Here is a 22,613-nt window from a genome sequence, read left to right as displayed (position 1 = left end):
GCTGGAGAAAATCTTAAAGATCAACTCACTCCCAGTCACGGGGCCCTACACCAACTTCTGTCACAGAGAGTGACAAATTAACCAAATCTAAGAGAGAATGCTGTACTTCCTAAAGGTTACCCATCTTTCCCTCATGAAATCAGAACTAGGTACAAAAGGAAGTCAATATTGACCCAAACTCAGTCCCTCTTCCTTGAAGAAAATATCCCCAAATAGGAAACCAGACGGCGGTCGTAGGGAGACCCCTGAGTTTAAGTTGCCCACACACACCTTCAGCATCATGATCTGTCCCCCTCGTAGCTGAATGGTGCAAGCCATAGGCAGGCATCTCCCGCAGCACTGGCCCTGCATCTTCTCTTCCTCGTAACCCTGTGTAACCAGGAGAAAAAGCAGCCTTAGTTTAAACCTCCCCCTAAGATCCCGATCGAAAGTAGGCCAAATAGTAAATGGTTTCATTAAGCAGCTGTTCAAACTAGAAATCTGGGGGTCATCCTTGCGTTCTCTCTTTTTCTTATCCCCCCTGCCCCACTCATCACCAAATCTTGCCAAAAACTGCATCTTGAGCTCATCCACAGCTTGTCGTGCCAGGGTCCTCTGTCATCACCTGATCCAAGAAATCATCACCCACCGCTGGACTCTGTCACGGTAGTAACTGTCTTCCTACCTCTGTTCCTGCCAATCCAGCAGCTTCCCGGAAGACGGATTTCACTGTTTCACAAAAACGCCCCCCCAATCTGGGAGACAACATAGGGTGGCCAACGTTTTATTCTGCGAAGTATTTTAAACCATGTTAACAAAGCCAAAAAGTGATCATCAGCTGTCTCGTCACTGCGTTAAAATTAAAGCTCTTTTAACTCTCCCCACCGTGCCACAAAAAAAAAAAAAAAAAAAAAGAACTAAATCTCGTAAAGTTTTTTTTTTGGTTTTGTTTGTTTGGTTGGTTGGTTTTTTCAGGCAATGCTTAATTAGGGTCCCTGCTGCAGCAAGGGGCAGTGAGAACAACTAACAGGTGCCCATGCTGGCTCGGTCCCAGAACACGGACAAGCTGGCTCCTCATATGGGGTGAAGGTAGGGGTGTTTAAAAGAATAAATTTAGTTCTGTGAAGACCAGCTATGGTGTCATTCTTTTTTTCATTTTGCTACATTTAGTAATGACTTAGAGATTCATTCCTTGGGGTCCTGAGGTTTTTCTACTATGAATCTCTAGCAGGTCAGTTTGGAGCCCCGGACAGAACACCTGGTCCTCTCACACTGCCCCCTTGCTCACTGCACTCCGACTGACAGCTCATAACCAGCTGGGGAGGTTAGGAGTGTATGAGCATCCCCTGAACTCATCAGGGAAGCCGCAGAGAGAGAGCCCAGGCCACACACACACTCAGAAGGACACTGCTGACATTTGAGGCCATCAGGTCACGTTTCACCGGTGAGCTTCAACTGTGTTTTCAAAAACGCACAATTCCTGGCAGGTGTGGACCGAGGTGGATGGGAGAGGAAGAAAGAGATGGGAAAAACATCATGAATGTATGTGAGCGGTTGCAGTCAGAAAGAGGAAATAAAATGAGGTGTAAATCAGGCACGATTTCACGGGAGCGTGGATTGGGGCAGTTTTTAGTGAGTGTTAGAAGAAGACACTAGGAAATGCCCTCCACTCAGCAGGCCCAAGGAGAAGAACGTGCCCAAAATCTTTACAAGAGAAGTGAGGGGTGGGGGACAAATGGAGGAGGGGTCTGCAAAGTGAAGGGATGGGGCGGTGGACACACACTCCTCATCCCAGAGAGGCAGAGGGCACGGTGAAGCGAAGAACAGGGAAAGGTGGTAGGCTCTGTGGGAGAAGAAGGGACAGGAGAAAGTGGAGGAGGGCGGAAGGTGAGAGGAAGGGCGATGATTTCAGAGGTGCTGTGGGACCGGGGGAAGAGGGGCGGGAGGACAGGGAACACGGCAGAAACCAATGGAAGGACGCAACAGAGAGAACGGACCCCGCAAGGCAAGAACACAGCTGCACTGGTGACAGGCCTGTCTGAGCCCTGCTGGCGGGGTACGCACTGCAGAGCTGCCAGACGGACACGGAAGGCCGTGCTGACCAGACTTTGGCCGGAGCACCCAATCAGGAGCCGCCGGGTGCCCAGCCAGCCATAGGCTCACTCACTCAGGTCTGAGCAGCCAACTAGCCCTGCTCCCCCTGTCCAGCAATGCCTCCCAAACTCTCCTCACAAGTGTCTCCCGGCCCTTTTCATAAACTACATCGGCTGCTCAAGGACCCCAGTCTTATCTCCCCGCTGCCCTTTTCTAACTCTTGCTTAAATGCCAGTCTGTCCCTGTGCCCCCTTCTGGGGGGTCATCGCTCAAGGTCAGCCCATGGTCATGCTCCTCTGGGAGGCCTTCTCAAGGTTCCTGGTCAGTGTCACCTCTCTTCCTCAAGCCTTCCTTTGTCTCTACCACCCAGCAGCACAGACCGGCTTCTGGGCTCCTTTTAGGTATAAGCGTCATCTCCCCTGAAGGAGACACAGGCCCCACGTCTCTGATGATGCTAAGAGTTCCATCTGACATCGGCAGTTCAAACAGACACAGACCAGCCTACGCTTGACCCACCACAGCTCCCCACCTGCAGGAGGCCACACGGAGGCCCTTCATGGCAGAGGAACGTGACAAGACCAGGTAAGCTGAGCTAGAATGGGGGCATCTGAGGCAGAGCTCAGCAAAGGCTGAGAGATACACAGCAGGGCTAATCTCAGGGATCTCAAGAGGGAGGAGATCCCTGGGGAGACAGCGGAATTTTGGAGGTGAGGAGGAGGAGTACACAGACCAAAAGGGGCCGTGAATTTAAAAATATTTAGAAACCTAAGTCTGGACTGGATTCTAAAGCTGGATTTCTATGGACGCAGAGGAAGTGGCCGTGCCACCCTCTGACCACCAGAGGGCGCAGGTAGAGAGTTAGTGGGCTCGTCCCCCCCGCCTCCCCAGAACACTCTCCTTCAGGACAGCTTAGCGTGGACCGCTTCCTGCATCCACTGTAGTTCCATGGACATCCAGTTAAAGGGATGCCAAAGACTCCAGACAGCATCATTCCATCCCATATTCAAGCCCAGATGTATGCAGGGGAGTTATCTCACACACACTATCTCTCTCTCTCTCTCTCTCTCTCTCTCTCTCTCACACACACACACACACACACACACACACACACACACACACACGCACGCGCGCGCGCGCGCGCGCGCGCGCGCGCGCCTGCATCCGAAACCCTGAAACAACTGGGATTTTAAATTTAAAAAAAGCAAAAAGGCATACTTCACTGGCTTCTTTCTAATTGAGGCGGGAATGTTCTCCTTGAGCCACTCTATCAGAAGTAGCTGTGTCTCCAAGGACCCCTTCACTCCCCTTGTAAATATGCTATTAAAGCCCCTACTTGGAGCTTCACACGGTGCCAGTGCCAGGAAGGGCACAGGTGCAGAACACTCCCCGACCTCAAGAGCGCCGACCACCAGCAGCTTGTCCTAACCTTGTCCCTAACCCACGCATCACCCCTCCCCTCTGGCCGCTGTGCCGCTCCACTCCTCCCCGACCCCGCCCAGAACCCGCCCGCTGCCCCACCATCTGAAAGAGCAATGACTGTATTCTGTGCATCTAGCTCACAAGAAACTCATCTGACCAACCCTATTTTCTAAGACAGCAGGAGCCCCAAATGCAGAAGGCAGTTTGCGGAGGAAAGTAAGGCATCCTCCTGAGCGTTGGGTCCAGCTCTGCAAGGTGGGGCTAAGAGTCACGATAAGAATAGTGAAGTGCATGCTTTCCTCTACCCAACTAGAAATGATGATTCCACTTCCCAGAACCCACCCTCAGAGGTGTTCTGAGCAAACACAGTCATCGTGACCTGGCAGGGTGAACTATTAAAACGCGATGTCCAATAATAAAAGCGTATGTTGAGGCAGAGCCCCTTCAAAGAATGTTGCATGGAACCCTGCACATAGCAAGTGTCTGATAAATAACTGTGGACTGACTAGTCACTGATAAATATTTGTTGACTAATTTTTAATGTTTTCAAAGAACAGCAGTATGTTGCTTAAAAAGAATACAGAATTGTAAATATGGTATCACAAGCCTTGCAAATACAGGAAGAAAATGTTTACATTTCCAAAACTAAATTATCATTATATCTGAGAAATGCAATTTGGGTAGGTGACTTTTATTCTCTTCCTTACCGTTGTCAAATATGTCCATAATCAGAAAATCAGGAAAGCTTTTATTTAACGAGCCCGGTGAGGTCCCATTGCTTGGGTCCCACAAGTACCCAGTCCACCCCAGGCCCCCATGAGCCTCTCTCACCAGCGGGCAGTCCTCGCAGGTGGTCTGCCTGCACTCCAGCTTGAATCCGGAGATGACCCCCGCCTGGACGGTGCAGAGGCAGGTGGTACACAGGTCAACCATCAGACTCCTCCCGGGCTGGAACCAAAGGGACCAGGGTCAGGCCTCCTGGCACCCGGAACCCCCAACCCTCCACTGCCCTCAGTCCCGTGAGCCGTCTGCCTTGGGCATGGGGGCCCGGCTGCCCAAAGCTGCCAGGATCCATCACCCTGATTCTCCTCCTGTCCCGAGAGGTCTGCTCCCTCCCTTCCCCATCCCACCTCAAGGATGGCATGGTAAGAGTGAGGGCTTTCCCAGCAGAGAGGGAGCTGGGGCAGAGGGAGAGGAGCAGATTGAAGCATGCACAGAAGAAACGCTCGAGTGCCTGGGGCCGGGATGTGAGCGCTAGAAGGCGGGGCCCGGGCCCCGGAGAGGTAGGGGTTCCACTCCAGGATGCCTGGGAAGCCCTGGAGGAAAGGAAAGTGTGGGTGGGGCAGGCCCCCCGGCTCCTTTCACTTGCACTTTAGAATGACACCCTTCCCACAGCACCCCATCCCTGCCCCCCAGGCGCCCTGGAGGAGAAGGCGGCAGCTCACCCCGATGATGGTGCCGTTGAGCACACAGGCCTGCACGGGCTCTGGGGAGAGACAGGCACAGGGCATGAGTGTGCGGAGCACAGCTGGTGAAGGCCCACGACCCAGCTGCTCCTCCCAGGCTGGGCCTCCCTGCTCCACCTGCCGGTCCTCCCCACCCAGCGCCAGGCGCTGTGGGTCCTCCTGCCGGAGCCCACGTGGCCACAGTGGCCCCAGGCCCGCTGAGGAAGGGCAGCTACCTGCTGCCCACCACCCAGCCCGCAGGGAGAAGGTCCCTGGAGTCCTCGAGGGGAGGGCACTTGTTTAAGTGATTCACACCCAAGGGGTGAGTGGGAGGATGTTTGGCTTGTCAAAGAAAGACATTCTACTCTGGAAACTTTAAGCGCCGAGATAAAATCACACACAGAGCTCAGGACACGGTGGCGAGAGCTGTTCGCCGCTGCTGCTGCTGCTGCCGTCAGTTGTTTGGCTGGTTGGTTGGTTGGCTGGTGGGTGGGTTAGTTGGTTGCTTGGTTGGTTTGTTTATTTGGTTGGTTGGTTGGTTGGTTGTGTGGTTTGTTGGTTAGTTGGTTGACTGGTTGGTTGGTTGATTGGTTTGTTTGTTGATGTGGTTGGCTGGTTGGTTGGTGGGGTTAGGGGATGGGCAGTCAGAATACCTTTTCCAGCCGAATGACTGAGAAGAAGTCTCTAGAATTAGAGAAGCCTGGGTCCAAGCCCAGTTCTACCACTCACTAACTCACAAGAGCAAAGGGAGGTATAATGGTACCCACCTCATGGGATTGTCATAAGGATGACATGAGACAAGGTACAAAACCAGCGCTGACACAGTGACGACCCTCAGGAAATTGTCCCATTTCCCTCATCTTACTTGCTCTCTCCCCGAAGTGTTAGCAACGGATGGAGAGATTTGATCCTCCCCGTTTCCCTGAGCTGCTCAAAAGGCAAGGATTCGGGGGCCTTAGAGGAGAGAGAGGCTTGAAGGCGGGCTTGGTAGCACATCTTACCGCAGTGACAGGTGGGGCAACAGTCCGAGGTCTGACAGTTCAGCTGGAAGCCCGAGGGGCAGGTGGGGACGTCCAGTTGGGGGCAGGAGACATTCCTCTGTTGCACGAAGACCTCCTCCTTGACTCGGACACACTCGTAGATGAGGCAGGGGTCCTCGGGAGAGGCCCAGTGAGAGCCAACCTGTGGTCGGAGCACCCAAGTTGGTCAGGGGGCCAAGGTCCCGCTGGGAGTGGGCGGCCCCCTCAGGAGCTGGCGTGGGTCCTGGAGGTGAGCCCGGCTCAACGGCTAAGCCCTGCCCACAGGGTGAGGCGCACAGAGGGAGGGACAGCTCATCCGGGTCCTTCAGTGAGTCTGGGTCAGAGTCACCCTGACCAAGATCCTAGCTCAGAGCCCCGTGTGCTCCCAAGACAGAGTCTTGAGCCACCGGAGGAAGCACCTGGGGACACCTAGGGATGCGCCCTCCACCCTGGGCTCGGCTGGGAGCTAAGTGTCCAGGAACGGCTGCATGGGGAGACAGTGGAGGGGAGATGCGGAGGGAAACTCAGCCCAGCACCCAACCTCGTGCTGCTTCCCTCTGGTACAGGGAGCCGGTGAGAGCCGGGGATGCCGGTGTCTGACCCTCGGCTCTGAAATCTGTCCTGAGCTCCCAGGCTGCACACGGGTGGCCTGTCCCAGGTAAGAGCTGGGGATGCCGGTGTCTGACCCTCGGCTCTGAAATCTGTCCTGAGCTCCCAGGCTGCACACGGGTGGCCTGTCCCAGGTAAGAGCTGGGGATGCCGGTGTCTGACCCTCGGCTCTGAAATCTGTCCTGAGCTCCCAGGCTGCACACGGGTGGCCTGTCCCAGGTAAGAGCTGGGGATGCCGGTGTCTGACCCTCAGCTCTGAAATCTGTCCTGAGCTTCCAGGCTGCACACAGGCAGCCTGTCCCCAAGGGCACCACAGTCAAGGACCACTGAGTGTCCAGAACATGGTTCAGAAAGTCCCTGCGGAGGTTCTGCCCGGACAACACGTGACCGTGAGCACGGTCTGTGTGGTCCAGCTCCCAGACACGCAAGCGGGGGCACCCGGCCTGCCCACTCCAGGCCCAGCCACGTCTCTTGGCCCCTGTTGCCTCTCTTCTCTTTCCAGAAGAGAAGCAGAAAGTACCACACACTGCGGCCTCTCTCCTGACCCCCCTGACTCCCCCCGACCAAAGCTCCCCGCTGCGGGCCACGCCCCACTCCGACCACGTACCCGCCAAGCTTTGGGCGCATCAAGAGGACCTGTCCCTACCACACCTGCTGGGCCCCCCAGAGCCACTGCCGACACGCAAGTCTTGTAGGTAAGATGGAGACTTGAATTGGGAAGGGAAACTCTTTTGTGAACACTGATGCGGGTCAGGGCTGAGGGAGCCCTGGAGGCAGATGAGAGACCAGAGGCGGGTGGGGGGCGGGGGGGGAGCGGTGAAGAGGATGTTGAGCCTCAAAGGGACCAGCAGGGCTTCCCTGGTGGCGCAGTGGTTGAGAGTCCGCCTGCCGATGCAGGGGACACAGGTTCGTGCCCCGTCCGGGAGGATCCCACGTGCCACGGAGCGGCTGGGCCCGTGAGCCATGGCCGCTGAGCCTGCGCGTCCGGAGCCTGTGCTCCGCAACGGGAGAGGCCACAACAGTGAGAAGCCCGTGTATCGCAAAAAAAAAAAAAAAAAAAGGGACCAGCTGTCAACCCCAACCAGGATGGAGTAGCCTCTGGCCCTGGGGAGGAGGTGCAAAGCCAGCCTGATCCTAGGATGGATTGGGGAAAAAAGAGGTTAAAAGCATGGAGAGGAGGGACACAGCAGGGAAATCCACAGGTAACCAGAATTAGAAGAGGGAGGTGGGAACCCTTGTGGGAAACTCAGTCTGTCACCACCAAGGAGGAGGAGACTGGTGGGCCAGGGTAGGAGGTGAGCAGGTGAGCACGTTCAGGGCAGGACAGGTAACCCTTTGCCCTCCTTCTAAACAGAGTGTGTTTTGGTCTCGCTGGAGGACTCAGAAGGGGAAGGTCCCTAGGTGCACCTCACCCCCTCCCAGCATCCACATCCTGAGGATTCCAGGGCTTAGCACCCGTCCACTTCATCCTTATCCATCAGAGTTAAAGGACTGGTAGCATCCTAGCACGTGGGCTACGACTGACTCCCGGGGAGGGATCCTCTGTGCTTCAGAAAATGGCTTTATGAGCCCAGAGTCAAAGTGAGCACCTCTGGGCCACGAAGGAGAAGCGACCCTGCTCTGTGTCAGGGGAGGGGATCTGGGGGTGGGGGGCTGGGCAGGAGAAGACAAGGGTGGGGAGACGGGGGCTGCCAACATGCCCAGGGGCTACAGCCAGAGCTGCAGAAGGGGGCTCGGGGGCCCTGGGAACAGAAATGTAGTTTGCTTCTCTGGGTTACATATTTCTCCAACAGAAACCAGTGAAAAGGTCAGAGGACGCCGCCTGGGCCGGTGTGGCATGAGCAGTATTTGCCACCTGTGAGGTGTGGCAGGGTGCCAGGCCCACGACACGGCCCTGCACCACCCATCAGCGGAAGCAGGTCCTCAGCTTCACAGGTTAAACAGGAGAACATGACCCCCACCCTCAGGCGTTCACAGAACTCAGAGGGAGGGAACTGGGCTTCTCCCAAAATCCACACAACGGGAAGTCTGGGGCAACTTTAACTAGTTCCCCGGGAGCAAGGTGATCCCAGCTGACATCTGGATAAACCAACAGCCGCATTAAACTCTCTGTGGGGAAAGCAAAAGGCAGGGAATGAGCTTCTACTTTACGGACGGAACCAAGGGCAGCACTGGACCCCAGATGGACGACGAGGCTGGTGAGGCCCCCGCCCTCCTTCCTACCCACCCTGGCCCAGACCTACACTCTTCCAGGAGGACTGCGAGTCTCCCCGAGGGGAGCCGGTCACCACCTCGCAGGCAGATGGCAGGCACGTTCCACAGCACTCGCCTTCGTGGAGAACGTAAGTGAAGCCCTGAAAACACACAAGGGGTGGAACGTCAGGACAGGCCGGCAGCAAAGACAGGTGTTCTGGTCCACTCGGCAGGTGTACGGAGCCCTGGGGCTTGCAGAGGGACAGCTGGACCGGATGTTTTCATCTCTGCCCTCCACCAGCCCCTCGATCATGCTAAGTGGTCTGGAAGCATCACCCACTGAGTCACTATGGGTCTTACACCAGCCGAAGAGACACAAGCCTGCCCTCTGCAAACTTCCACTTAGGAAGAGCCAGTCCATGGGAGTATTAAAGATGCTCAGAGCTCACTCAGAAGCAGCCGGCTGCCCTGATGTTCATCACAGCCCAAATCTAGGGTCCCTCACTGACTGGGGGAGAACATTCCAGAAGCCTGGAGTCCCGGCTCTGCCCTAACAGGGCTAATTATCTGTACAACATGAGTGCCTTGACCCCAGGACCTCTCAGCGATGTGCAGAGCTGGGCTTCCCCAGGTCGTCACTTGACATTTACCTAGTAGTTTATGGGGCACAGTGAGACGAGACCCACTTTCCCCAGAAAGCCTGCCAGGGAGGCCAGCATCCTGCAAGTCTGAAGTCCGCCAGCCTATCCCCCCTCTTGGAGGTCCTCCAATCTGGCCAAAGCATCGGGAACTTGGATTGAAATCCTCCAATGAAAACTCTAAAGCGACGTACAAAGAACAGACAAAACGATGACATGTGAGGCTGTCCCAGGGGCGAGGGACAAGAACCCGGGCCTGTGCAGCGTCTCGGAGAGAAGGGCGAACTGCAGCCGCAGCCGTTCGGGATGGGGGGGGGGGTACCACACTCGCTCTGCTCCCCAAGAGCGCTCACAAGCAGGGCCCAGTCAGAGGACGCACTCAACACTCGGTATCATCCCAGGTGGTGCCTCTCCCGGGGGAACACGAGGACCCCAGAGACCTGGCTCAACTTTGTAGCATCTCCACGGGACCTACTTACACCCCGACCTGCGTCACAGCGGTGCCCAGTGAGCTGCCCTCAGTCCTTGATCAGCGGAGAGCTAGTTAGTTATCGTGCACCTATGATGTACTAGGTGCTTTGGAGGCGCCAACAAATTAGGATACACTCGACACGCCCTCCGCCACGCCCTCCGCTACAAGGCAGGATACTCAAAATGGCACAAAAGAAACAGACACGAGGGAGCCTGGAACAGAGACATCGATGCCTTAGGGATCTAGAGTCACCCTTGGGCACCCCCCTCGGGGTGCTGAGTGGTCTGGATTTGTGCATACTCTATGTTTTCTGCTGCCTCCACCACGGGCAAATACACTGCGGGTTATGGGTGACCCAGGCTGGACGCCTGGTTCCCACAGCCCTACCTGCTTCTCGAGCTCAGGTGCTCCCGGCCACGCCCCCAGGTTCTGGGGCTGCCAACTTTGCAAGATTCCCCTCCACAGTTTCCTCCTGCACAACCAGGGCTCATCCTGTATTTTCATCTCTGTTTCTTTTCCCGTACTCCTCCAAACCCTCTAGCTTATATCTGTCCAAAACAGACATCTCAGACCTTTCTCCCTACCCTCTTCTCTATCCTGTTTTCACTGGTTTCCCAATTAAGAGTGGAACTGAGTAGGTCTGATATCCACCCAAGCTGGAAACAGATGCCACTGGAAAATAACTTCCTCACTGATTTAACAGCACAATTGCCACAGCTGAGACGGAGGTGGAGGCCTGGAGCGCTGGCCCCTGTCTCTTGGCCGGGTCGTCCTGGCCCTTACAACACCCGTGTGGCCAGCTGTACCAGCCTAGCAGCAGGGGCCCCAGCCTGGGAGTCAGGACACGCACGTGTTTGCTGGCTTCAGACGAGCCTCAGTGTAGTGGCCAATGGGAAGAACAGCCCTGCCTCTTCTTCCTTCTGGAAGGGTATCACGAGGATGAATAAAACATAATGGATTGCATTCAGTCGCTCAGAACACAGTTCCTGAAGCTACAATTTAGTCTGACTCTGGGGTCTAAGGGTCATAAGCCTTCAAAGAAAAACTCCTCTGAGGTTTATACAAAAGAGCAGGAATTCCTCTTGCTGTCAACGCAGAAGCAAGGCCATAGTACACCTATGAAACTCTTTGGGACACCAGCAACGCCCTTTGCTTATCTTACATCACGTTTCCGATGTGACGCGTAGAGGATTAATTATGGAGATGGTAGGGGAAAGCGTATTTCTGCAGACAGTGGCTTATAAAGGGAGAATCAGAGGGTGATGGTGGTAGTGTTCTTTTTTCTTTTTTCTTTTTTCTTTTTTGTCACAGGCTAGACAGCAAATGAATTCAGGTAAGTGAGCCTAAATGCCTCTGGAGTCTGACCAGAGCTGATCCTCTCCTCTACGAAGAATGAAGCCTGAGGCCATTCCCTAAAGCTCCCACTTCAACACACAATACAGACCAAAGCCCAGCCTCCCTCAGCTGTAACTAAACCTCAGTGCTTCCTTCTCCTCCCAGAAGGTGTGAACATTCTGTCTCTAAGACAGGCCACTCCGCCACCCTAGAGCCATCATCCGGTCGAGAGTTCTGGACGTGGTACCCCCTGCCCTCATTTCTGACCTCGGGACCCACCATCTTCCTGAAGCCGCCTCCAGCGCCTTGGCCTCTAGACAGCCAGGTTCACACCCCGTGCCCTGCATTGATGGACCAGAGTGGGGACGGCACAGAGGACCCAGAGTCCACGGGCCGAGCTGAGCCCATCCATTTTCTTCTTGAGAAGTTCATCTCTGGAGCAACACAGATTGAACAGGTCTGACTGGACGGGGCGAACCCTGGACCTGAAAAGCCACACTGAGTTGAAGCCAGGTTCCATAAAGCCACATGCAAATGAAGCTTCTGAGAAAGCGAAACGTCCTCCCAGGCCCACAGTGAGGAACCGGACGGATGGGCAGAGAGAAGCGGAGACAGGGGCTCACGGGACAAACGGAGAGAAAAGTGGTACAACCATGGGGCCCACCTGCACGCCCTGCACTTCGTTTCTGAGTGATCCCTGTCTTTCCTATAAATCCCCTTTCTATTTATTTTTAAATTTGTTTATTTATTTTTGGCTGCGTTGGGTCTTCGTTGCTGCGCGCGGGCTTTCTCTAGTTGCGGCGAGCGGGGGCTACTCTTCGTTGCGGTGCGCGGGCTTCTCATTGCGGTGGCTTCTCTTGTTGCGGAGCACGGGCTCTAGGCGCGCGGGCTTCAGTAGTTGTGGCGCGCAGGCTTCAGTAGTTGTGGCGCGCGGGCTTAGTTGCTCCGCGGCATGTGGGATCTTCCCGGACCAGGGCTCGAACCCGTGTCCCCTGCGTTGGCAGGTGGATTCTCAACCACTGCGCCACCAGGGAAGTCCCTCCCCCTCTTTTTATTTTAGCTAGCTTGAGTGGATTCCATTCTTTGCAATCAAAACTCCCTACCAAAACACAAAACATACTGGGGGCCCATTTTATAAAAACAACCTCTAAACACCACTCTCTTTACTTGATAGCAAGTTATTTCCACTGCCTCCCATGGCCTGTGGGAGGAGATGGAGACCGATTGGTTTCCAAAGCCTAGTGTTCCCCAAAGGCACACCTGGAACCACAGCATCATCCTCTCGCAAGGGGGCCGGCAGCCCTGCTTCTCCGCAGCATGAGCCAGGCAGGTAGTGCGCAGATGACCTGAACAGACTCCCCCTTCCGTGGATTCACTCCCAGGCGCTCCCCTCCGTCACCAAACCACACACGCTTCCGAAAAGAAGCATCGAGAGGCTGCTCTGCACCGCGGTTACAAGAGCAACCGCTACACGCGTGCACTTGCCTGTGCTGCCTCCTCTGCTTCTATCATTATTTTCTACTGATAATGATGCAGTGATAATAGTAATGTAACTGGGCAGAACACCATGGAGCCTTCCTGGAACAGGTCTCCCCCCGTACCCTCTGCTTCAGCTCCTCTCTGAAGGACCTACGTAACAGTATTTGATGCACATTTCCTGAGTTGTTTTGCAGATGTGAAAACCCCCCACCAAAGGGAAGATGTTAACTACTGGGTAACCTGAGAGCGTAGCCCCAGGCCTCCTGGAGCCCAAGGACTGATCATGTTAACCCCTGTGACACCGCCCTGTCACCTCACCATCAGCCAGAGAACTGTGCACGAGCTGATCACAGACCCTGCGACCCCCACTCCCTCACCTGGCTTTTAAAAAGGCTTTGCTGAAACCCTTCTGGGAGCTCGGGGGCTTTTAGAGCGCGAGCCGGCCGTCCCCTTGCACGGCCCTGCAATAAGCCTTTCTCTGCTCCAAACTCCGACGTTTGCATTTGGCCTCACGGCGCATCGGGCACGTGAACTTGCGCTAACAATAATAGCGTTAAACCAGCAAACAGAATTGAACCCACAGTACCCCCGCGGACTGTGGTTCCCTTTTTCTAGAGTCTGCTCAGTCTTCAATGTGCAAGAATAAAGCTCCCCAGACACACAGGAGCCGTAGGGGCAGGCCTCCACACGAAGAATTAGAAACTGGACTGGGGGTTTCAAACCCCCAAATCATACCTCAAATTATAAACATGGCTCAACTTCGGTACCTCAGATGATAAACCTGGCCTGAAAACCCACCAACCGGTGTAGAAACACTACAGTACACGGACACGGGGGCCATCTCAGAAAATTCAGGACCTACGTCTGTACTAGGTGTAGGCTAAGGAGATGTCTGAAAAGGGAAGAGATAGATAGGGGGAAAAATCAAGCCCTGTTTTCTAGGCAATTAATCCACATCTCTGCTTAGACCAACTCCCCAGCCCTGTGGACTCAAGACCGCACAGCAGACATGACTGCCAGCCAAGAACTGGTCACAGAAGGATGACAGCAATCCTCTCCTCATGCTCCTTTCCTTCACTCAGCCCCACTCCCCTCCTTGCCCCTCCCCTCTGGCCTGGAACCAGAGGTTCCTAAAGGGGCTTTCTTGCCTATTCCTGGGATCCCCTCCCCTACTTCCCTACCCTATTCCTCCCCCTTACCGGCCGGCAGCTGTCTCCACAGGCCTTCTGAGAGCACTGGGCCACACGCAGGCCCATCACGGCATCCTCCAGGTCCGTGCAGGTGCACACGTCACAGCCCTCCTCCCAGAACTGGCCCACGGGGTAGATGGTGCCTTGGTGGACACACACCTGTAGACACAAGGTTTCCGAGAGTGAAGTGACTCAGTTCATCTAAACACGAGGTGAGTAAGCATCTACGGCATGTTGGAAGCTACTCTAGGTGCTGAGACTACAGCAATAAATGAAAGCAACATAGTCTCTGCCCACGCGAAGGGATGCTTACATAGTAGAGCTTGCCCTCTTCCCTCCCCTGCCCACCTGCCTCAGGAAGGTTCACCCTGGGTGTGGCTCCTTTTGAGTCCCTCGAGGCCCTCAAGTGGGGATGTAACACACTGGCCGCCTTGACCCACTATCACTGCTGCCTTAACTGCATTTAACTGCACTGTGTCACACGGAAAGCTGCACCCTAATTCTCAGACCCAGTAAATGTCCTTGAACTTGGAACCCACCCACGTATAGCCCTCTGTCCCATCAGGAGTGGCTGAAGGTGAGGGAAGGGTGGGCAGGGGTTATGGAGTGTTCCCTTCATGCCCACCAATGACAAGGAATGTATCAAGAGAAGACAGAGCGTGAGATGTGTTTGAGAGACAAGGGATCCTGTCTGGAAGAACTGTAGGCTATGGAAGGAATGTGGGCCGTGAGATCCCAACGGTTGGTTACGATTAAGAATCGTAAAGCCTGGGATGCACGTGATACACACGCTCAGCCTTTATCTTCTAGGAATGAGGTACTGAAGAAACTCTTGGATCATGAGGCTTAGAGGCAGGTTTTAAATTACCCCAAGTGTGTCCTCTGAAGCTACAAACAGGTCTCCACGTTTATTCACATGGTAACGGGGCACATTTTTAAACCATTTTCCTATACCTGCTCAGTCTTCCCGCTTTTGTACAATGAACTCAGTGAATGAGACCCCCGGTTCTTGGATTAAGAAGCCCCCCTAAAAAGTGTTACCGCCCAGAATCCCACTTCTAGGAATCTATCCCCAAAGACACTCTGGCAAAAATACAAAATGACAGATGCAGAAGGCTGTTGCAGCGTCACTAGTAACAGCAAAAGGCTGAAGCCACTCAACTGTGAGTCCACACGACTGAACCAAGATGCATCCTTGCCGTAGATTACTAAGCTGTGGAAAGGAGTAAGGCAGATCTCCATATACGGACAGAGGATAACTCTACTATAAATTGTTAGATGAAAAAATACACATTCAAAACAGAATTTATAATATGCTACCCTTCTGGGGAGAAATAGGAAGCGATATAAATTTACAAAACTTGCTTATATTTTCAAAAAGAAAAATAGATGGGTACACCAATGAAAATGATAAATTATGAAGGGAGAGAAGGAGCGAGGTAGGGAAGGTGAGGGTAGAGGTGAGATTTCTGGGAGCGCATTGTTTTGTAATTTAGGTTTTAGAATCATTCACGCATTTCGAATCATCTATAGCACCCGGCCATGCTCAGAACATGGTAGCGTCTCTGTAAGTACCTCCTGAGCTAATTAGATTTAGGCTGAGATGGAATGCTGATGCCCCTTCACTGGGCCACACAGCACTCGTGTGGGCAGGAAGGCAAGTCTTCCACGGGAGGATGTGTACGGCCATCGTCCCAGCTGGAGCCGAGCAGCCCCTACCTTATCAGGGAGGCAGGTGGTGGTGGTGCAGCCGCAGTCGTTGGTGATGGTGGAGGCCAGGTACCCCAGTGGGCAGGTCACCGCCGAGCTGGTACAGTTGCAAACACACTTATACTCATCACAGCACTGGGTCTTCTGAAGGACCGGCGTCCGGTGCGGGGGACAGGAGGGCGGGGACGCCCTTGGGCATTCCTCCTTCCTGCAGGCTGAGGGGCAGCACGAGGTGATGCCCCGGTTCCTGCCACACTGAGCCCTGCACTCAGCCTGGGTTCCTAAGCATTCAGCTACTATATAAGGTCCCAGGGAACTCTAGCCCCAGAATATTAAGTCAGAAACACATGGGAGCCCAGCTCAGGAGCTGAGGGATAGTCAATCATACCAAAAAGTGGTTAGTCTGCAGAAAAATAAGAAAACTAATCCAAAGGAGAAATATGAAGCTATTTTAATGGAGAAGCTAAGGCTGCTAGGCTCCACCACCTTCCCGGGCACATCTGGAAGGGGTCGGGTCCCTCCAGCTGCAGATACTCAGAGATGACTGGTATAGAATCTCTAAGACCCAGCGAGCCCTGGGCACATAGGTACTGGTTAGCATTTTTATAAGCTGGTAGCTTATGAGATCCTATCCCCAACCTCAGTACCTGGAATAATAAATGACCTACAGTTTTAGGTCCTCCAACAATGATGAATGAAAAATGACAGCAATCTCGTCAAATCCACAATGCCCTTTTATCACTGCCAAATCCCATCCCATGCCTTTGCCTGTTCCCAGCTTTCTGCAGATACAACGTGTTCTCCCGCACTCGAGGGCTTTCATCTCAGAACGCGAGTGAGATTCTCAATCAACAGGATGAGAAATGGGTAGTGACTTAAAGTGGGTATCCTTAGTAACTAAATACAGAATTCAGCTTCTTGACATGTCCAGAAACTGTCTTTAGTCCAACCCTATGCTTAAATTGTAGTATTTAGAAATTAAATACATAAACATACAGAGGAAGAAAAATGTATAAATTTATTTGGGAATAAGATCCAGTGATTTGAACCAACCAAGGGTACATTCCTTCCCCTCCACGGCTTATGGGAGGTGGGAGAAAATAAAGACTAGATCTGGAGGCTTCTTCATCTCAGGTCCAAATGCCACCTAATAAGCCCAAAAGGGGGGTGCCTGCAGCTGTGTCCACACCCCGTTCCCCATCGTAGCCTGCGGCTGGGAGGAGTCTTAGGGCGTTCAGTCCACGTGTGACCCTGACCCCTTTGTTCTAGACACACCCCAAGCCCAGACTCAGCTCACTAGAATACAGGATGCCTTCCCAGACCAGGGGACAGTGACTGCACCGCCCATCCTCACCCACGGAGGGAGAACTTACAGCAGGTGAAGTTGGGTCTGCACTCGCCGGGGTTGGTCAGTGTAGGCTGGAGGCCACCTTCGCAGTGAGGCACCGGGGGCAGGTCACAGCTCACCAGGTCACACACTGAGGGCCCAGAGAGAGAGAGACGTGCACTCAGAATTCAGCGAGGCTACTCTTGTGCTAGTGAGTGGCTCCCTACACTACATTCCTACTCACGCAGACCTTCACTGTCACATATGTGATGATGATAAATTGAAGGCAGAGCTAGAGATGGAGATAGAGGAAAAGATACAGGAAGATGAAAAGAGGGGAAGAGATGGAGATAGAGATGGAGATACACGGACAGGGAGGGGGCGGGGGGAGGTGGTGATGATAGACAGACAGATGATAGATAAATAGATAGATAGATGATAGATACATAGATAGGTAGAGAGATAGGAAGATAGATAGATAATAGATAGATGATAGATACACAGATAGATACATAGATAGGTAGACAGATAGGAAGATAGATAGATAGGTAGATAATAGATAGATGATAGATACATAGATAGATAGATGATTGATAGATAGATAAATAGACAGTGGCTCTGCAGTAAATCCCTTGCACCTCCCCCACCAGTGATTACCCCATTCTTTTATTTTTGGGGTATCGTTGATAACAATATTACATGTTTCAGGAGTACAGCACAGCGATTCACAATTTTTAAAGGTTATACTCCGTTTATAGTTGTTATAAAATATTGGCTCTGTTCCCTGTGCTGTACAATATACCCTGGCAGCTTATTTATTTTATACACAGTAGTTTGTACCTCTTACTCCCCTGCCCCTATCTTGCCCCTCCCCCCTTCCCTCTCCCCACTGGTAACCACTAGTCTGTCCTCTACATCTGTGAGTCTGTTTCTTTTTTGTTATATTCACCAGTTTGTTGTATTTTTAGATTCCACATATAAGCGCTATCATACAGCATTTGTCTTTCTCTGACTTCTTTCACTAAGCATGACACCCTCCAAGTCCATCCATGTTGCTGCAAGTGGCAAAATCTTATTCCTTTTCATGCCTGAGTAGTGCTCCATTGCACGCATGTACCACATCTTCTTTATCCATTCATCTGTTCTGTGGGGGGGGGTTCCTATTTTTTGGCCACGCCACGCGGCACTCGGGATCTTAGTTCCCCAACAAGGGATCGAACCTGTGCCCCCCGCGATGGAAGCATGGAGTCTTAACCACTGGACCACCAGGGAAGTCCCTATCCACTCATCTGTTGATGGTCGCTAAGGTTGCTTCCATATCTTGGCTGTTGCAAATAATGTTGCTGTGAACATTGCACCCCATTCTTTTTTAATGCTTTCAAAACTTAATTTAATACGTCACAGCAGAATCTTTCTAGGAAACACATCCTTTTTTCCAGAGGCTACTCTTTCTAGGTTTTGGGAAATCCACACCCTGCTCCTGACCACGAGCCTCTTCAGCACCACCACCTTGGCCCCCTCTCCCCAGAGCGGGGCTGGGGTTGGACCCCGAGAAATGCCACGGGTGACACATACCACACTCGTACTCGGGGCAGCACTGCTGCGTGCTCTGCCGGAGACGGGCCACCTCGCACGGGCCGCACGCAGGCGCTGGGGGAGAAGAGGCCGCGGAGGTCAGAGAAAGAGATGGCAGTACCCACTGCAGACTCTCAGCAGCGGGAACCAGCCAGGCCCGCTGACGAATGAGTCTCCCGGTGTGTCCAGACGCACCCTCGGGAGAATGAGGCTGAGGACCAAGGAGGGGACAGCAGGGCAGGCGCGCACACACACACACACACACACACACACACACACACACACACACACCCGCCCCCGAGAGCTCTACCCCCGTGCAGAAAGGGGAGCCCAGCCCGGCGAGGCAAGGAGGGTGGGGCTGGCGTGGGGAATCCACGTGTGGATCTGGTCCCCCAGGTCTGCAGACAGGGTGGCCTCGGGGCCTGGCGGGAGCCCTGAGGGAGGGGCCTCACCTCGGGCTGTGGGGCAGGGCTGTGTCGTGCAGTTGACCTTCCGCCCGCTGAGGCACGTGCAGATCTGGCAGGGCTGGTGGTCTGGGACCCACGTTTCCAGAAGCTGAGGGAGAACGAGGTTCAGAGAGGGCCCAGGAGTTCATGGAAGTTGGGTCCCCCCACCCCTGGCTCTGTCTCCCTGGGGGACACCCAGTGCCCGAGCCCCGCCTGGGTCAGAGCTGCGCAGATGAACCAAGACAAGCTGACAGATGCTGAGGACCCTGAGGAGGAGGCAGCTGGAGAGGCCTGGGGTGCCCGGGGCACCCACACTGCTTCGTACACTCGGGGGAAGGGCAAGCCCCAGGTCTCAGAAAACATGGAGATTTCATCACAGCCCTTCTGATGGTGACACTAAAACAAAGCAAGGTGAGAAAATGAGGACTCCCGTGTCACCCCGCCAGCCACTTCCCAGGCCAAAGGAGAAGCTGGGCTGCAGCTTGAGAAAGATGCCACTCATTTCTGCAATGGACTTAAGACTATGTGGCAGGAAGAGCTGAAGGGGGGACAGCAGGACTCTCAGAACCCTCACATTGTTGGGACTGGTGGTGACGTTCCAGACCTGGGTGCAGTTTCCAGGTGAGGGTCACCAGGGCAGCAGGCATCCCCACTGCACAAGGGCTTCAGAGTCAGGAAGCCCCCCAACTCCTACATCGGTCGGCTTCACCCTCCGTGCCACTGCCCGGTTTCCTCCCAGGCAAGGGGAGGGCCCCCCAGCCTGCCTCCCAGGACTGTGCAAGAAGCAGGAGGCTGTGCAGAGCACAGATGGGACTGCAGAGCCAGGACTGGGTCCCTTTGGGCTCGGCCGTCAAGGGAAATCCCAGTGAAGTCACCCCTGAATAAATGCCTCCTCATCCAGCAGCTCAAAGGCCGCTAAAAAGTCCCCAGGCCAAGAAGGTCTTACTTATTCCGTCTGCTTCCATGGTCCGCAATGAGCATGTGCCGCGGAGAGGGAGAGAGATGGGACATCTCCGGGTAAACCCCTCCCCGGCCTGCCCGTCCTCCTGTGGGATTAAACCTTGGAGGCTTTCCTTGACACCTTCTGCTGCATCCACGTAACCGCCCACATCTGAGCGGCAGGTGTCACGTGGCACGGTTTAAGGGCTTTACGTAAACTACTCATTTAATCCTCATCGCAGCCCCGTGACCGGGACATCCTTAGTTATCCCCACTCGTCCAAGGAGAAAGCGGAGGCGCTAGCTCGGGGTCACACCGTCGCAGTGCAGAGATGGGATCTGGACCCAGAATCCACTTACTATCCCTGTGTTCTGCTGCCTCCCAGTAATAAGTAGCATTAAACATGTTCAAGATATTTCCCCAAAGGCTTTACGCTGACTCATCGTATGTTCCTTCTAGTAACCCTAGCGGGTGAGTATGACCATTACTTACACTGACCAGTGAGAACACTGAGGCACAGACCAGGAGGTCGACCAGGTGGCACAGCCGGGGTCTGGACCCGGCATCCTGGCCCTGCACACCACATGCTCTCTCCAAACCACAGCCGCCAGGCTCAGCCAGCCCGCTGAGGGGCTGTGGGAGTGCCAGGCCCTGGGTACACTGTCCCAGCCCTCGAATGGCTGACGGTCAAGCCGAGGAAATAGGACTTGCCCGTGAACAGGTGAATGAGATCACGGAATACTACTCAGCCACGGAAACAAACGACGGAACGTACAGTGTGGATGGATCTCGAGAGTATTACGTTGAGCGAAAGAAGCCAAGCAAAGAAGGAGTGATACTGCATGAGTCCATTCACATAAAATTCCAGAAAATGTAAACGGATCTACAGTGACAGAAAGCAGACCAGTTGTTGCCTAGGGATGGAGGTGGGGACTGGGGGTGTATTAAACAGGGGCATCAGGGAACTTTCGCAGGTGATGGAAATTTCATTATCTTCATCGTGATGACGGTTTTTACAGATGAATGAACTTGTCAAAATTCATCAGATCGTGGGCTTCCCTGGCGGTGCAGTGGTTGAGAGTCCGCCTGCCGATACAGGGGACGCGGGTTCGTGCCCCGGTCCGGGAAGATCCCACGTGCCGCGGAGCGGCGGGGCCCGTGAGCCATGGCCGCTGAGCCTGCACGTCCGGAGCCTGTGCTCCGCAGCGGAAGAGGCCACAACAGTGAGAGGCCCGCGTATCACAAAAAAAAAAAAAAAACACAAAAAAATTCATCAGATCGTACATTTATATTTGGCGCTGTTTACTGTCTGTGAACTCTCCATAAAGGTGATTTTTAAAATAAAAAAAAGAGTGCCAGGAGTGGAAAAGAAGAGTTCACTAGGGCTGTGGGCTCCAGAGAGGCCTCACATCCTTGGGGACATGGCCACTGCAGGAGGCTGTGCTTAACCTGGCGGGCAGGGTGCAGCCCTGAGGCCCTGTAAGCAGGACCCGCCTCAGAGGGAAGAAAGTTCAACAAGGACAAGCCTTGAGCGGGTGGAGACGGGGGACGAGGACCAGGAAACAGAACAGAGGCTGCAGCGGCTACTATTCCAGCTTCTCCAAGGGGCTGGGAAGACCCAGGGAGGGGCACAGGGACAGGCGAGGCTGGGCAGAGCGGAGGAAGGCGGGGGGACTCACACATCTCCCCAGGCCTCTCTCTGCTCTGCCTCTCTCCTGCTCTTTTACACAGACGGTGATGCCAAGAACACCATAAATCAAGGGATTTATATTTAGACGTTTAAACGGCAAAAGTGATGAGATAAGAACGGAGATATATATTTATATATTAGGGGTTTCTTTTCTCTCTCTCTTTTTTTTTTTTTTGGTTGCACTGGGTCTTAGTTGCAGCATGCAGACTCCTTAGTTGTGGCATGCGAACTCTTAGTTGCAGCATGCACGTGGGATCTAGTTCCCTGATCAGGAATCGAACCCGGACCCCCTGCATTGGGAGCGCAGAGTCTTTTACACTGAGCCACCAGGGAAGTCCCTTTTTTTCTCTTTTGAAAAATGAACTCCAGACATCTAAAATTCAAGAACGAATTATACAGCTTTCCAACTCTCCTTGGCAACATCACAATAGATGACCAAAAGCAGGTGTTAAACGTCCTCTTCCAGGGATTTCCATTTTCCCAGGAAGCTTTAATGAGGCAGGTCACAGAATCTATGGCCCTGAAAAAGAGCCCTGGCTGGCAAAGGCTAAGCTTCTAAAAGCGCCCGCGGCCAGCCTTACAGCAGTACCCCTGGCGCATTATGCAGCCAATCGGCCAGCAGAGGGCACTCCTGCATCAGGACAGGCCGACTCCAGGCAGCCCTGTCTCAACCCCCAGGTTCCAGGGCCTGGTGCAGGACTGTTACCTGGACAGAACAGGTAAGCGAGCTGGCTGGAGTTAAAGATTAAATAAAGATGACAGGAGAACGACCTGCAGAGAATGCAGCAAGGGAAAACTGAAGTCTTCAGAGCCCAAGGTCAAAGCAGGTACTCAGGTACAGGTACAAAGCAAGTCACCAGGCACTGCCCACCCCCGCCAGGATCTGAGGGAAGATGCAAATTAAATGTCAGCGCTGAGCCGCTACAGAACAGAGAGGAGACGAGGCTCAGCAGACCGTCTGGGTGATGCAGGCAATCCCCAGTGGAGCTGAAGCAGCGCTTGCCCAGCACAGTGCGGGGTGTGGGCAAGGCGGGACAGCCCATGCATGGCCCCA

The 22,613-nt window shown here is 53.9% G+C and overlaps 1 protein-coding gene across 2 annotated transcripts in view; it reads right to left on the bottom strand.

Moving 5' to 3' along the window:
* VWF (von Willebrand factor) overlaps positions 1-22,613 on the bottom strand; it is a 136,507-nt gene that overhangs the window by 7,619 nt on the left and 106,275 nt on the right. The window contains exons 39-48 of one of the 2 annotated variants that reach the window (XM_060167140.1): positions 18,937-19,039; positions 18,485-18,559; positions 16,956-17,060; positions 15,592-15,797; positions 13,882-14,031; positions 8,809-8,919; positions 5,939-6,119; positions 4,938-4,978; positions 4,324-4,440; positions 271-369 (exon numbers count right to left, since the gene is read on the bottom strand). In XM_060167140.1, the coding sequence (XP_060023123.1) occupies positions 271-369; positions 4,324-4,440; positions 4,938-4,978; positions 5,939-6,119; positions 8,809-8,919; positions 13,882-14,031; positions 15,592-15,797; positions 16,956-17,060; positions 18,485-18,559; positions 18,937-19,039 (1,188 nt within the window). Of the gene's footprint in view, positions 1-270; positions 370-4,323; positions 4,441-4,937; positions 4,979-5,938; positions 6,120-8,432; positions 8,675-8,808; positions 8,920-13,881; positions 14,032-15,591; positions 15,798-16,955; positions 17,061-18,484; positions 18,560-18,936; positions 19,040-22,613 lie in introns of those variants that run through there. The other variant, XM_060167141.1, reaches the window with a different exon arrangement.

This window comes from Lagenorhynchus albirostris, chromosome 11 (genome assembly GCF_949774975.1).
Source record: "Lagenorhynchus albirostris chromosome 11, mLagAlb1.1, whole genome shotgun sequence".
Taxonomy (NCBI): domain Eukaryota; kingdom Metazoa; phylum Chordata; class Mammalia; order Artiodactyla; family Delphinidae; genus Lagenorhynchus; species Lagenorhynchus albirostris.
This window is presented reverse-complemented; position numbering and strand designations above follow the sequence as displayed.